Raw genomic sequence first — 15,116 nt, forward strand, 5'->3', positions numbered from 1 at the left:
ATCAGCACACCAGTCTTTTATTTGCTTTCTCTTCCTAAACACTAGTAAGTGGAAATGAGGTTCAGAACAAGCCATGAACTATCCAAAGTATTTTATTCATTTTTTTTAACTTTCTTGTAAAATTTTTGCCACCTTATAAGTTGATTGATTTTATTAATGGGAAAAACAAGATTTACTGTTACACAAAAACCTACATTGTTGGCTTTATTGAACAGGACAGACATTTCTAAAAAGATTGTCAAGAATCATTACATACTGCGGTAGATGTACTAAGATGGGCCAGTCGCAAACGTACCGCAATTTGCATTTTCGTTGCAACAATTTGTGAAGTATACATTGTGTCGTACGTACCAAGAGAAAATAGATTAATAAAGAAAGCCACAATATACTAATTTAAATATTTAGCAATGCAACAGTCGTGCAAAGGAAAGGCAGTTTAATCCCATCAGATTCTATAGTGGAGCCCAAACCTTCACCCCCAAATAACAAAAACATGTGTTCTATCAAAAGGCTATTCCCAATCATACAGTAGCCCCTCGCTAAACCGGACATGTCTGTCCGACATGTATAAATCATTGCGCTGAAATAACACTAATGTGTTTTTGGTAGGTTACACATTTCTTTATAAAATATAAATCAGTACAGTAGGCCTATACAGTTTACAGTACAGTAGTAAAATCAAATTAATACTAGCACACTTTCTTTTTACTTTAGCCAGTAGGCAACCAGTAACACAAAATAAATCAGGCTGCTGCATGGTACACATTGGTGTACAATGCAAATAAAAGATTATTTTAAATTGAGATAATTATTTATGTATTTTTAAATTATTTTTTAACTTGGCTTACTTAGTAGCCTAGGCAATTAACACAAAAGAGAACATGGTTCCGCACTGACAAGTTAATACAAATTTCAAGGAACTAGCAACAAATTATGCATTATACCACTAACTCGTATTATCATGAGTAGCCTATAAGATAAATGTATACTGTCAGCTGTTTAAGTTAGTCAGTGGTGCAGTACTAATTTGTGCACAATTACAAACCATCTGCACATTAATAGAATAGGTGTGTTTCCTATTCCTGCTCAGAATGATCTGGAGGGGTTAGCGGCACATGTGTGCAGTCTATTGCTCTCAACATGTTGGAAATCAGAAATGTCATAGAAATTTGTTTTCAAGGCTTGTAAGTACACCCTGCTTTTAGGGAAAATTAAGCACTTGGGTGTTAGCCTCAAAAATGCATTGAGCATAACTGGCAACCCACGAGAAATATTGGCCAGCAACAATTGGTACAGGTTAACCCTTTGCAGTCCTATGTCAAAGCAGGTCCGACATTACAATTTTCCCTTTCCAGTCCAGTGTCGGACCCTGTCCGACATCAATAAAAGACTTAAAGCACGGGTCTCTAGTTGTTTTTGCTCTGGAAAAAGCCGAGAAAACATTTCAATGGCCGATTGAGACCGATAGGAGCCGAATTAAACCGAAAAAAGGGTGTATCTCATAGCCCCATCCACTATAGAGATAACACAGACATAACAAAGGAGGTAGCTGCTTCTGCATCCAGCGCTCAAAGAATATCACGGACATTTGCAGAGCTTTTTGAGATGTTATAGTAATAAAGTAATGACTTGGATCGCATTATTGAGGAGTTTGGTGATAAAACGTGATCAGGAGAGGATTTATCAGTATGCATGTCTATAAAGAGGTATGTGAAAAATACAGCGGACAAGGGGTGGGGCTTGGCTGTAGATACAGTACTGAGTGTTTTTTTTTTGCGATTCAATGCCTTTTGAACCTGTTTCACTCTGAACAAAAACTGTGTAAAATAAACAGCATCTGTGAAAATAAATTGGACCTGACAAGCGCTGAAAAAATGGACAGCAAAGGGTTAACTCATGCTTTCAAAAGTTCTTAACAAACTGATGCAATTGGATGTGTCACAATTGCCAGCAGCTTTAGTACATCTCATTGTAATATTTGAAAACCCTCACATGCGCCACCTCCACCCCATTTTTGAGAATTTTTCACGGCCATAATTACACATCATCTAAAGCTGAACCACAAAAAAAAACTGCTGCCGCAAAGCATTCCCTAAAAAGTCGCTCACAGCATTGCACTTGTTTAGTACACTTCACCCTAGACTTCCGACTCGTTTTAAATTGGTTTGTGACAGACGCAACACTTTAGTACCTACCCTGCAGTGTTCTGCAAAGTTCTAAAAGAGAGTTATTAAATTAAAAAGTAAAAAAAAAAAATCAAACCAATAAAAAAACAATAATCAGAGCCCCTATTTACATTCTATATGCAACACACAGTTACTTAATTACTTCCAGTTGACGCAATCACAGGAATGAGGGATGGGGTCAGTGATACACTGCACAACCTCAGACCTGTGGAGGAAAAAGAACGTTGCGTTTCTGTACCATTTACAATTTGAGAATACACTAAAGAAATAAAGTTAACAAAAAAAAAAAACACTTACTTGTCAATGTCCTTACAATCAAAATTTAGAGAGGCGTTCTTCAAGATTTTTCCCATGTCTTCTAATGAAATGCTGTTACACGACACCCTTGAGAAAATACAATATTCATTTTATAAACTGTGTTTTGCATCACATCACATCACATGTATCTAACCTGAGACCACAGAATATCAAACCAATTTAAGTATTTTGAAAAATACTACAGTAACACAGGTAAAACACACCTAAAGCTTCAAATACAAGCATTAGTTTTTCTCAAGGGGAATGCAATTGTAATTCTTAATACTTTACTGTAGACTGATATTGTGATACAAATAGAAAGGAAAGTTAAAAAGGTGAATGCATGATGTGGTTTATTTTAAAATGTGCTTTCTAGATTTTTTTTTCTAAAGAAATGGAGAAAAAAATAACCCCACTGCTGTTTTTCAATGCTGAGCAATGCATGTATTCTCCAGACTTACACTTTGGTATGTATCTCTATGTATGCAATATTATAATCCCTCACATACAGTACATACCGGTCTTGCAGGCTGTCAATCACCCTTATGCTGATGTAATCGATCTTCTCTGAGTCAAACCTCTTGATCTCAACACTTCCAAAAATGCTTTAGGATTAAACAATAAATACCATATTTACAACCATGTTTCACACATGGCATTTCTGATGCTTGGTTGCTACAAAAGTAATGTATCTAAAAGCTATAAGCAAACCAAGAATGTTGCTCTGGAATGTGTAATACATTTAGGATTTTCATCTTTGAGGATTGGCTTATATCTTTTAAGAGTTACATGAAGATCTTTGAAATTTAAACTCACAGCATTTATTCTCATAACAGATCACTCCAAGTGGACAAGACAAATATTGCCTAAAAAACATATATGGAACAAGAATGTTGGTGTATTAAAAGCTTTATTAAAATTGTGAGGACAGTGTACTGTATATTCTGTACTAGAGTGCTCAAATTACAAATTCTTCTTCTAACATATTAAAAGAACTATATTTAAAGAGTTAGTTGTTTACCTTTGTTTACTGAAAGGAGTGTCAATTGATCCATTTAACATCACCACGACATTGCCACAAGCTAATTCAGCAAACTGCAAGAGAGCAAGAGTTACAAATCAGCCCTAAAATTGCATAACACATTTAAGAAATCTACTTTTCTACTTTCCATCTTAGCAATACAAGTTTACTGTACTCCAAAAAGATCTGATCAAAGTTGTCTTGAAAGTAAAAAACAGGAAACCTTAAGTATTAATAAGAAATATATTCATACATTTATGATAAATGCACTTTCTACTATTGTAATCTGCTTCTCAATCTCTCAAGCCCTACATTTTTTCCTTTTTGTTTATTACACATTTTGTAATATTATCATTACTACAAATATAAATAGTTATAGTGTTCTATTTGGCCTTTATTGGTGTCAGGAAATAACTAATTAGGAGGATGAAACCAGTGATTGAGTACATGTTTCTAATGTTCCTGTTATTTAAGGACTAGTGTGTGACTAAAGCTGACAGAAGCATGGAGACCTACACTTGTGCAATGAGTGCAGTTATAGCAGAGGTGCAGATACAATGCCATTTCAATCATATCCATGTTTAAACTGTTCTCATGTTTACTTACATGTGCTGAAGCTCTTCTCCAAAATGACCTGACTGGATTAAATTCACACTCATTCCACTCTGGACAGGAAGTATAATTCAATTCTAAAAGAATAAGAAAGGGTATTATTTCTAGAGAAAGAATCGGTGCTGGGGGAGCCCATACTCTATACTGACGCATTCGTAAGCACTATTTTCAAACTGTCTGAAAAACTGATCTCCAGACCACGTCTATAAGCATTTTGGTTTCCATACGTCTCAGATGCATTTCACTGATGTTATTCACTTACTAAAGTTAATTTATCAGTTAAGATGCTCACTTAAGTTACTCAAATGTGTTTCTAGTTATTAGTTGTGATTTGAAAATAACTAAATAAATTTTATATATATATATATATATATATATATATATATATATATATATATATATATATATATATATAACATTTGTAAAGTTTTGGACACACACACACACACACACACACACACACACACAGCAAATTTTTCTTAAATCAGCATCTCTACATGTATTCCAGTGTCTGTTGAATTCCAACACAGGCACACCTCATTTTACTGAATGAGGTACTGATTACGGGATCACCTGAACCAAATCTTATTTAACGAGGAAAAGTATAAAAACCACTCCTGTGGTCATCACTATCCTCTTGCAATAGGACCAGCTGGATGGCAAAACAGTGCTAGTAGTACCTCAAAAGTAAGTGGAATCAAAAAATAACTATTGACCATTTAAGAGTTGAAAAGGAAAGTTTTGAGTGAGGACAAGAAGGGTTCAATTCTGGCTTTACTGGCAGAGGGATACAGTGAGCGTCGGGTTGCTTCCATCCTTAAAATTTCAAAGACGGCGGTTCATAAGAACAAGGTCAAGCAGCACACATTGGGGACAGCAAAGCTACAGACTGGCAGAGGGCGAAAACAACTCTCCACTGACCGGGATGACCGCCAACTCATTCGAATGTCACTCAGCAACCGTAGGATGACATCAAATGACCTACAAAAAGAATGCCAAACGTCAGCTGGGGTGAAGTGCACAGCGAGGACGGTTCGAAACAGGCTCCTAGGGGCAGGGCTGAAGTCGTGCAAAGCTAGAAAAAAGCCCTTCATCAATGAGAAGCAAAGAAGAGCCAGGCTGAGGTTTGCAAAAGACCATAAGGATTGGACCATAGAGGACTGGAGTAAGGTCATCTTCTCTGATGAGTCCAATTTTCAGCTTTGCCCAACACCTGGTCGTCTAATGGTTAGATGGAGACCTGCAGAGGCCTACAAGCCACAGTGTCTCGCACCCACTGTGAAATGTGGTGGAGGAGCGGTGATGATCTGGGGTTGCTTCAGCAAGGCTGGAATCAGGCAGATTTGACTTTGTGAAGGATGCATGAATCAAGCCAAGTACAAGGTTGTCCTAGAAGAAAACTTGCTTCCTTCTGCTCTGACAATGTTCCCAAACTCTGAGGATTGGTTTTTCCAGCAGGACAATGCTCCATGCCACACAGCCAGGTCAATTAAGGTGTGGGTGGAGGACCACCAGATCAAGACCCTGTCATGGCCAGCCCAATCTCCAGACCTGAACCCCATTGAAAATATCTGGAATGTGATCAAGAGGAAGATGGATGGTCACAAGCCATCAGACAAAGCCGAGCTGCTTGAATTTTTGTGCCAGGAGTGGCATAAAGTCACCCAACATCAATGTGGAAGACTGGTGGAGAGCATGCCAAGACGCATGAAAGCTGTGATTGAAAATCAGGGTTATTCCACCAAATATTGATTTCTGAACTCTTCCTAAGTTAAAACATTAGTATTGTGTTGTTTAAAAATGAATATGAACTTATTTTCTTTGCATTATGACAACACTGCATTTTTTTTGTTACTTTGACCAGTTGTCATTTTCTGCAAATAAATGCTCTAAATGACAATATTTTTATTTGGAATTTGGGAGAAATGTTGTCAGTAGTTTATAGCATAAAACAAAAATGTTCATTTTACCCAAACACATACCTATAAATAGTAAAACCAGAGAAACTGATAATTTTGCAGTGGTCTCTTAATTTTTTCCAGAGCTATATATATATAGAAGGCAGTGCATAAGATAATAACCTATGCAATAGTCAGCATGCCCGCAAACAGCCAAGTAAGATCAATTTATGCCCCTGCCAAAATTACTTTGAGGACTACTGGTCTAGGATTTAACAATGAATAGGGGATAGAATCACAGCAAGCTGTGATGAATAATATCTCAGATATAAGTGCGAGTCTGTTTCTGGGGGTAGTATTCCAGTGTGGGCTGGTAATGCTGGAATGCATGCGTTCAATGTGCATTCCAGTGTGGTGGTAATGCTGGAATGCACAGGTTCCATGTGTTCCATGTGTATTCCAGTGTGGGGTGGTAATGCTGGAATGCACAGGTTCCATGTGTTTCATGTGTATTACAGTATGGGATGGTAATGCTGGAATGGACAGGTTCAATGTGTTCCATGTGCATTCCACTGTGGAGTGGTAATGCTGGAATGCATGCGTTCCATGTGTATTCCAGGGTGGGGTGGTAATGTTGGAATGCACAGGTTCCATGTGTTCCATGTGTATTCCAGTGTTGGTGGTAATGCTGGCATGCACAGGTTCCATGTGTATTCCAGTGTGGGTGGTAATGCTGGAATGCACAGGTTCCATGTGTTTATTCCAGCGTGGAGTGATAATGCTGGAATGCACAGGTTCCATGTGTTCCGTGTTTATTCCAGTGTGGAATGGTAATGCTGGAATGCACAGGTTCCATGTGTTCCATGTGTATTCCAGTGTTGGGTGGTAATGTTGGAATGCATGCGTTCAATGTGTATTCCAGTGTGGTGGTAATGCTGGAATGCACAGGTTCCATGTGTTCCATGTGTATTCCAGTGTTGGGTGGTAATGTTGGAATGCACAGGTTCCATGTGTTCCATGTGTATTCCAGTGTGGGCTGGTAATGCTGGAATGCATGTGTTCCATGCGTTCCATGAGTATTCCAGTGTTGGGTGGTAACTGGCAACAAACTGGATGAAGCATTCTAATTCTTCACAGGTGGTGCTGGAAATACATAAGATGTAATCTGTATCTCTCAGAAACAAGTCAGGTGTTTTCCGCTGGTACTTGTAAAAACATTTATATTTTCAATCCATCCTACGATCAAGCATTGCAAAATATGGTCCCATTTTAGTTTCCCTGCTGACACCTGTTACTTGAGTGTAGAATTCGTCATTGAAGTTGAAGAATTTAGGCACAAGACAAGTTCTGGGAAGTTTAAACAGTATATTGGTTGAGGGTTGTTGTAGTAATGTTTCTTTTAGAAATAATCAAGCTTTTAAGCCACCATTGTTCTTTATAGAGGCTCTTAATATCCACTTCGAAATACAGATTCTCACAGACAAAAACTATCCAGTGTTTGTAAAGCATGGATATAATCTTAAGTAGCTGGTTCAGTAACTAGTTTGCAGAATGTACCACTGCTATGAGAAAGGTGCTACTAGGAAACAAAACGAACACAGGTTTATCTTTAAACTGAGCACCTCGGAACCTCTGGGGATGAATATTCTGCATAACGAAAACATGCCTCTACTGCATTGAATCTACTTGAAATCTCATTGTGTGAACCGTACCTTTACTGTGTTGTTGGCCACACCACTTCAGACCATCCATCATGTACCCAAGAAGAGTGTCTTCCAAAGTCATTAGGCACTTTGTAGCTTTAGTTAAGTCGTGAGCTATCTGACTCGTCTTGCTCCAGAACAGGGACTTTAAAACACAAACAAACAAACAATAGATATAAGTTGGTGTGTGCTCTTACAACAAATCTGATGATGTCTTGCAAACTATATGCTGGCACACACACTAACACAAACTGCAGGCGACACAGTCCTGTAAATACCATCCCATATCACAAGTCAAGCTGCAAAGCAGAATGGGCTCCAAAGCCCGCAGATGACAGGCCTCATTGTAAATCAACTTGTTTAAAAACCACTGCATTTTAAAAGCCTGCTACCAATAACGCAATGAACTACCTTTCTTGTAAAGCAATGTACTTGAACTTCACTCAAAACAACTGAGCTGCACAAAGATCCTTTCTTTGAACGCCTTAGAGGAGTGAATATCAAAGTAGTGTAGGATGCATTGGCAAGAACAACTGTCAGTGCTAAATGAAACAATATGCAAAGGGATTAGAGAATTCCAGCCAGCTCAAACCAGGGGCAACCAGCTTCAATAGCAGCTGCTTCTTGAAGACTGGATGTATCGTTTTAACATACTTATATAACATATTAATATATAGCAGGTTTATATGTATGGTCATGACGAATATATGTTTTTAATGTTCAAAATGTAACCAAAAAGCAACGGAATGCATCAGAGTAAGGGAAAACTTGCACACAGTGATGGGAAACTTATTTTGTTAAACTACCAGACCTATAAATATTCCAAGTAAATGAATGAATGGAAGCACACACCTTATTACAGGGTATATCCTGCTGCACTGTTGTGATAAAAAGGTCATAGTCTTCCACCTTGACATTGCAGGGGTCCTTTCCAAGGAACGAATTCTGGAATGCCTCCCAGATTGCGTCACAGTTGTTGCTGTTAAAGTAAAAACAGAATACTTTTTTTATGGTACCTAAAGCTGTAAATGGGTAGAATCACATGGGTTTGCTCACGCTAATGGAGACAGTTAGGGGGTCTAGCATTCTTTATATATATGTACATGGAGAGTACAAAACATTAGGAACACCTGTTCCATGAAACAGACTGACGAGGTGAATCCAGGTGAAAGCTATGATCCCTTATTGATGTAACCTGTTAAATCCACTTCAATCAGTGTAGATGAAGGGGAGACAGGTTAAAGAAGGATTTTTAATCCTTGACAAAATTGAGACATGGATTGTGTATGTCTGCCATTCAGTGGGTAAATGGGCAAGACAAAAGTTTTAAGTGACTTTGAACGGGGTATGGTAGTAGGTGCCAGGCGTGCCGGTTTGAGTGTGTCAAGAACTGCAACGCTGCTGGGTTTTTCACAATCAACAGTTTCCCGTGTGTATCAAGGATGGTCCACCACCCAAAGGACCTCCCGCTAACGGCAGGCCAGTGGTCGAAAATGGCTCATTGATGAAAGAGGCCAAAAAGAGGCTGACACAAATTGACAGGCTACAGTCAGTCAACTGACAGTCCAGTACATCATTGGTGCCAAAAGACCCATAAAAGAATGTACCTTGACATGAATGAGGTATGGCAGCCGACGACTTAACAGAGTTCCACTTCTTTCAGCAAAACACAAGAAACTGCAGTTGCAGTGGGCTAAGGAATGAAAACACTGGACACTGGAGGATTGGAAAAACATTGCCTGGTCTGATAAATTGGGGTTCCTGCTGTTTCATGCTGATGGGAGGACTAGAGTATGGAGAAAACCACATGAGCACATGCATCCATCATGCCACGTGTCAACATTGCAGGCTGGGGGTGGTGGTATGATGGTGTGGGGTGTGTTTTCATGGCACACACTGGGCCCCTTGATAAAAGTGGAGCAATGTTTGAATGCCACAGGGTATCTGAACATCATTGCCAATCAGGTGCATCCCTACATGGCAGCAGTGTATCCATCTGCTAATGGATTTTTTCAGCAGGATAATGCCCCATGCCACAAGGCTAGGATTGTCCAGGAATGGTTCCACAAACATGACAATGAATTTATCTTACTGCAGTGGCCTGCCCAGTCACCAGATCTCAATCCAATTGAGCATCTGTGGGATGAGATGGAATGAGCCATTCAGAGTAGAGATCCACTACCAGCCAACTTGACACAACTGTGGGAAGCATTGGAGTCAACATGGGTCAGCATCCTTGTGGAACGCTTTCGACACCTTGTAGAGTCCATGCCCCGACGAATTGAGGCTGTTCTGTGGGCAAAAGGTGGTGCAACTCAATATTAGGAAGGTGTTCCTAATGTTTTGTACACTCAGTGTATGTGTGTATATATATATATATATATATATATATATATGACACACACGTCGCAGACAAAAGTATTTGGGCAGTTAAAAACAATTAGAAAAACCACAAAAAGTAATTTCTATAATTTCAAATTGTTCTACTGAAATATATAAATTAAAGAAGATATTCAGCTTGATAATAAAACAACAGATTATTACATAATATGCAGAAAATGAAAAACAACATGCAGAAAAAAATTTCTTACCTTGACAAAAGTATTCGGGCAATAAATATTTATTATGAAACACAACTGACAATTAGCATAATTGAAAACCAAAATATGATGATAATTATAGAGTAAATAATTACATAACCATCAAGTGAAAATTTGTGATTAAAAAAAACAAAAATGGTTAATCAATCTCAAACTGGCAGTGATACAGCTAAACAAAAAAAAGAGAATCTACTAGAAAAACAGCAGAAAGACTTTGTTTACTGAAAAGCACTGTGTGGGCTATTATTGATAATCACAAGAGAACAAGAACTACTGCAACTAGCTCCAGGTGTGGAAGTGTGACGGAGAGCGAATGAATCCGAATCAAAAATCTCCCTCTCGACCAGTGAGGGCACTGTACAACAGCAGCTGCGGGCTTCCTACTGAATGGTTGGGCAGTTCATCCCGGGGACAGTCGGGAGCCGGCCATTCAGGAAGAGGGCGGTGTTACGGTACCTGGAGTCATCGCCCTAGTACGGTGAGCGAAGTTTCAGTCATGAATTGGAGGAGACGTGATTGAACTAGCTATCGGAGGGGGCGGGGCTTAGGGTACTTTAGGGGGATGTGACGCCATAATCGGCTCCTTTGTTGTGGTTAATGGGAGGAGACAAGGACGGAATCTTGAATGAAGTGTGGGTTCATTGAGGAGTATTGTGTTTGTTTTGCCAGACGGTTGATACGAAGCTGGAGCTGCAGCAAGAAGCCCGGACCTGAACGCGCACGAGCACCAGCACTCAGAGCACCGCACCTGCACCAGAGCGCCCAGTTTGGAGACGTGTTTTTGTGTTTATTATTTCGGGACTGCAACCCCTTTGTTTTGTAGCTGGTAATACCCATTGCTGGGTATATACCTGACCGGTAGACTTTGTGTTTGTCCTTTGTTGGCGCACCTCAACTCACCTATACACCGGAGCACTACAAACCACTTTGCCACAGGAAGACTGTGGCAAAGTGGTGAATACGTGCAGGTGAGTGCAGTGCAGAGCAGATTAATCACACAGACAAATGATTCACAGGTGCAAGGGTGTTTATTAATGATTCTAATGTCCAGAGCCTTATGGCAAAACCTGCAAACAATAACAATGATGGAAGTAGTACAGCGGTGTGTATCACTCCTGTTTGTAAAATCCCACTGGTTTGACCCGCAACCAAAAAATCCCGTCTTTTCTCACCCACACAAAACACAAACACAGACTCAGTTCCTACAGTGTGCGATTTCAGTGCTAGTGGTGCAAAGACAGTTCTTGTAGTGGAAAAGGTGACTTGTGATATCAGCCTGGCAAAATCTTCGGATTACTGCAAAAGATTTGACACAAGAATTGAGACAAGATGGTCAAAAAATTAACAAGCTGATGCATTGGGGTGATCCCCGGAGGCAGCATCGCAACTGTTGTGTGTGCTGATGCGCTGGGGTGATCCCCAGAGCCAGCATTGCAGATGCTGTGTGCTGATGCGCTGGGGTAATCCCGGGAGCCAGCATCACAGCCATTGTGTGTGCTGATGTGCTGGGGTAATCCCGGGAGCCAGCATCACAGCCGTTGTGTGTGCTGATGCGCTGGGGAGGCAAAATGAGCGGATCCATGGAGCCAGCATTACACTTCAGCCATCAACACCAGGCAGAAGGATATCTACATCATCAGATGGAAGGAAACGCAAATGGATGGAGTCGCAGATGGATAACTCTAGTTTACTATAAAGCTACGTCTTAGTTGGTGCTTATCTTGGCGAGAGCCAAGTTCAAATCAGCATGAAATTTTAAAATCTACTCTAATGTAATGGAAATCATAAACAAGATGAATGTCCATGGGTGAAAGCCAAGATGCAAACCATTGTTGAAAACAATACACAAAAGAAAGTGATTGGAGTTTTTCCATTGAATACTTGATGATTTCTTCAACCAAATTTTATGATCCGATGAATCCAAACTATAACTTTTTCATCAAGAAAGCAATAATATGTTTGGAGGAAGAGAGCAGAACATTGTGTTAAACATGGTGGAGGTTATGTGATGGGATGGGATGGGCTTGTTTTTCTTCCTCAGGCTCTGGTGACCTTTATATTGCAGAAGGATCAATGAATGCTGCAAAATATCAAGGCATTTTGCACTCTTATTTGTTATCCAGTGCTAGAAGGCTTATTGGACAGACACTTGTATTCCAGCAGGATAAAGACCCTAAGCATTATGCAAAATCTGCAAAGGAATTTCTGCTAAACACTCCTATTTCCAATCTATTATCCAATCCTCCACTAACAACCCCTGGAAACTATTCTCTACCTCCTCCTCCCTCCTCTATCTCTTCTGATAACTTTGCCTTTTTCTTCTCTAAAATCTCTGATAGCCGCAAACTCTTTTACACCTCTGTCTCCCCTACAAACTCAACCTCCTTTTCTCCCCTCTCAGACTCTGACCTCTCCTCCCTCCCTCCTCCAGGGCCACAAACCCACTACTTGCGCCCTAGACTAGGAATGAAACGATAGTAAATTTCCACGATACGAATAGTTGAGAGTCCACTCTTTCACGATACACCAGTTATCAAGATAGTAGCTGTTATTTTTCAATTACTTTTTTAACTGAATAAAAAGAAAAAAATAAGAAGTTAAGACCTTTTTTTTTCACTGTGAAATATGGTCTGCAACACAAGGAAGTTACAGACTTTAAAAAAGACCAAGATTCTAGCAAGAATTAAAATTATTAGCACACAGGTGGAAGAAAAACAATCTTAATGAAATGGTCCTTATATTACCATCTAATAGTTGCAAAACATGATACCTTTAAGTCTGTCAAAAAATGGGACTGCAATCTTTTTTTCCGCCTCCTTTATTTATACATTTTATTTATGTATTTAAATGTACTTAGAAACAGTACATAATTACAAAATATGAAGCATCTGTATTTCTTGAAGAAAACACATATTAATACCATTATCAACTTTGCCTGAGGTAGCCGGTTTTTCTGGTGGCATAATAGTCTATAACATGTAAATTTTAATGAACGTATTGAAATTATATAATGATAATTGAGGGTGGAGCAGAGGACAGTACAGGGTGGGTACAGCAATGGAAAGAAAAAGTTCGTTATTAAAGTTACCTTGCGGAAGAGCATGTTTGAAGTTGCTCCTGCTTTCATTGTTGTGTTTTTGCCACATTTGTATATCCTATGGTACTGTATTTCCCCGCTATATATACATATATTTTGTAGTGAAAGTACACACTAAGGCTGTCAGTTAAGCCTCAAAATAGCAATCGATTAATTGGGCACACAAAATATAATCGTTCTAGTTAATATCGATGATTGTACAATACATTTGTGGTGCATTGCTCTTCATGTGACGTTATCATTTTAATATCATTGCAGTTCAGTAAAAGCTTGTGCAGAACAAATGAATGCAGGAGTAATTACGTCTGGGTACGGTGAAAAGAAAAAGAAAAACACAGCATTCGCAACAAGCCTACCAAGTTTAACATACTACAGGAGTGCTATTAAAATATGTATTCCAAACAGATTACAGTACTTTGGAAATTAAGCCATATACACTAGACACAAGTTTACGAAATATTGAAAGGTTATCTCAATTAAAGTAAATGATTAAGTGGTGTTTGTGAACTGTTATAATGAAGCTAGCAAATTGCAATATTTAGTTTGATTTTACAGTGTTAATTTATTTTGTACCTGTGACAGAGATAGAATTATGTTTGGTGTTAGATCTCCTTCCCAACCTGTGAGGGCACTAGAAAGAAGGAACAGAGTACCCTCAAGCAAATGGGGAGACAATTTATTCCGTAGGGTAGGTGGAAGTCAGCCATTTAGGAAGGGGGCGGAGCTACAGCACCCAAGCTCACTGACCTGGATGGACGACGGCGTGGCATCTGAGGATTGGAGGAGCGGATGCGCTCATTAACCTAGGGGTCATGGGCGAGGGTATAAATAGGGGGGGCGTAGCTTCAGTGATCTGTTCTTTTGTAGATGGTTAGCAAGGACTTAGAAGGAGCCTGTAATTTGTGAGTAAACAGTGAGTGTTCCGAGTGTTAGTCTGTCTGATAACACTGTTTGTTTGTGTTGTTTGCCTTCAAGAGTACTAGCACGATCCGGAGCTGTAGCCGCAGGCCAGCATTAAACCCGGACATCAGCACTCACCTTTTCACTTCGGAACTGTCTTTGCACCACGAGCACTTAATTCACACACTGTAGGAACGCCGCTGTACCACTTCCATCATTGTTATTGTTTGCAGGTTCTGCCATAAGGCTCTGCACATTATAATCATTAATAAACACCCCTGCACCTGTGAATCATTTGTCTGTGTGATTAAGCCGCTCTGCACTGCACTCACCTGCACTTATTCACAACTTTGCCACAGTACCTTACTAGCCTCCGTAGCTAATGAGAATGCTGTGAGGAGTGTGAATTCATGCAGTAGATATTGTAGAGTGCGCAACGATCCCTACTGTGCTTCCATTTTATTTTTATTAACTGTTTTAATTGTAACACAGTTTAGAACATACTACGGGCAGATTATTTTGTTTTCTATTATTGCTGAGCCTTTGTAATGAAGTCGCTGATTAGTTGATTGCAACTCCTCATCCAGGCCCTGGTACTCTCCTGCCTGGACTACTGCAACTCCCTCCTGGCCGGCTTCCCTACGCCTGCCACCCGTCCGCCCCAGCTCATCCAGAACTCCGTTGCTCGTCTGGTGTGCTCTGTGCATTGCTTCTCCCACACTACTCCACTGCTCGCATCCAGTTCAACTCTTGTACTCGCCTACTGATGCCTTTTCCAGACTGCACTCAGTAAGCTTCAGAC

The 15,116-nt window shown here is 39.7% G+C and overlaps 1 protein-coding gene across 2 annotated transcripts in view; it reads right to left on the bottom strand.

Moving 5' to 3' along the window:
- The window catches only part of LOC121329920 (ADP-ribosyl cyclase/cyclic ADP-ribose hydrolase 1-like), a 30,764-nt gene that overhangs the window by 12,305 nt on the left and 3,343 nt on the right, over positions 1–15,116 (bottom strand). The window contains exons 2-8 of one of the 2 annotated variants that reach the window (XM_041275978.1): positions 8,570–8,696; positions 7,727–7,862; positions 4,111–4,193; positions 3,505–3,578; positions 3,002–3,088; positions 2,484–2,570; positions 1,908–2,391 (exon numbers count right to left, since the gene is read on the bottom strand). In XM_041275978.1, coding sequence (XP_041131912.1) covers positions 2,325–2,391; positions 2,484–2,570; positions 3,002–3,088; positions 3,505–3,578; positions 4,111–4,193; positions 7,727–7,862; positions 8,570–8,696 — 661 coding nt within the window. In that variant the 3' untranslated portion in view covers positions 1,908–2,324. Of the gene's footprint in view, positions 1–1,907; positions 2,392–2,483; positions 2,571–3,001; positions 3,089–3,504; positions 3,579–4,110; positions 4,194–7,726; positions 7,863–8,569; positions 8,697–15,116 lie in introns of those variants that run through there. The other variant, XM_041275968.1, reaches the window with a different exon arrangement.

Source organism: Polyodon spathula, chromosome 2 (assembly GCF_017654505.1).
Source record: "Polyodon spathula isolate WHYD16114869_AA chromosome 2, ASM1765450v1, whole genome shotgun sequence".
Taxonomy (NCBI): Eukaryota; Metazoa; Chordata; class Actinopteri; order Acipenseriformes; family Polyodontidae; genus Polyodon; species Polyodon spathula.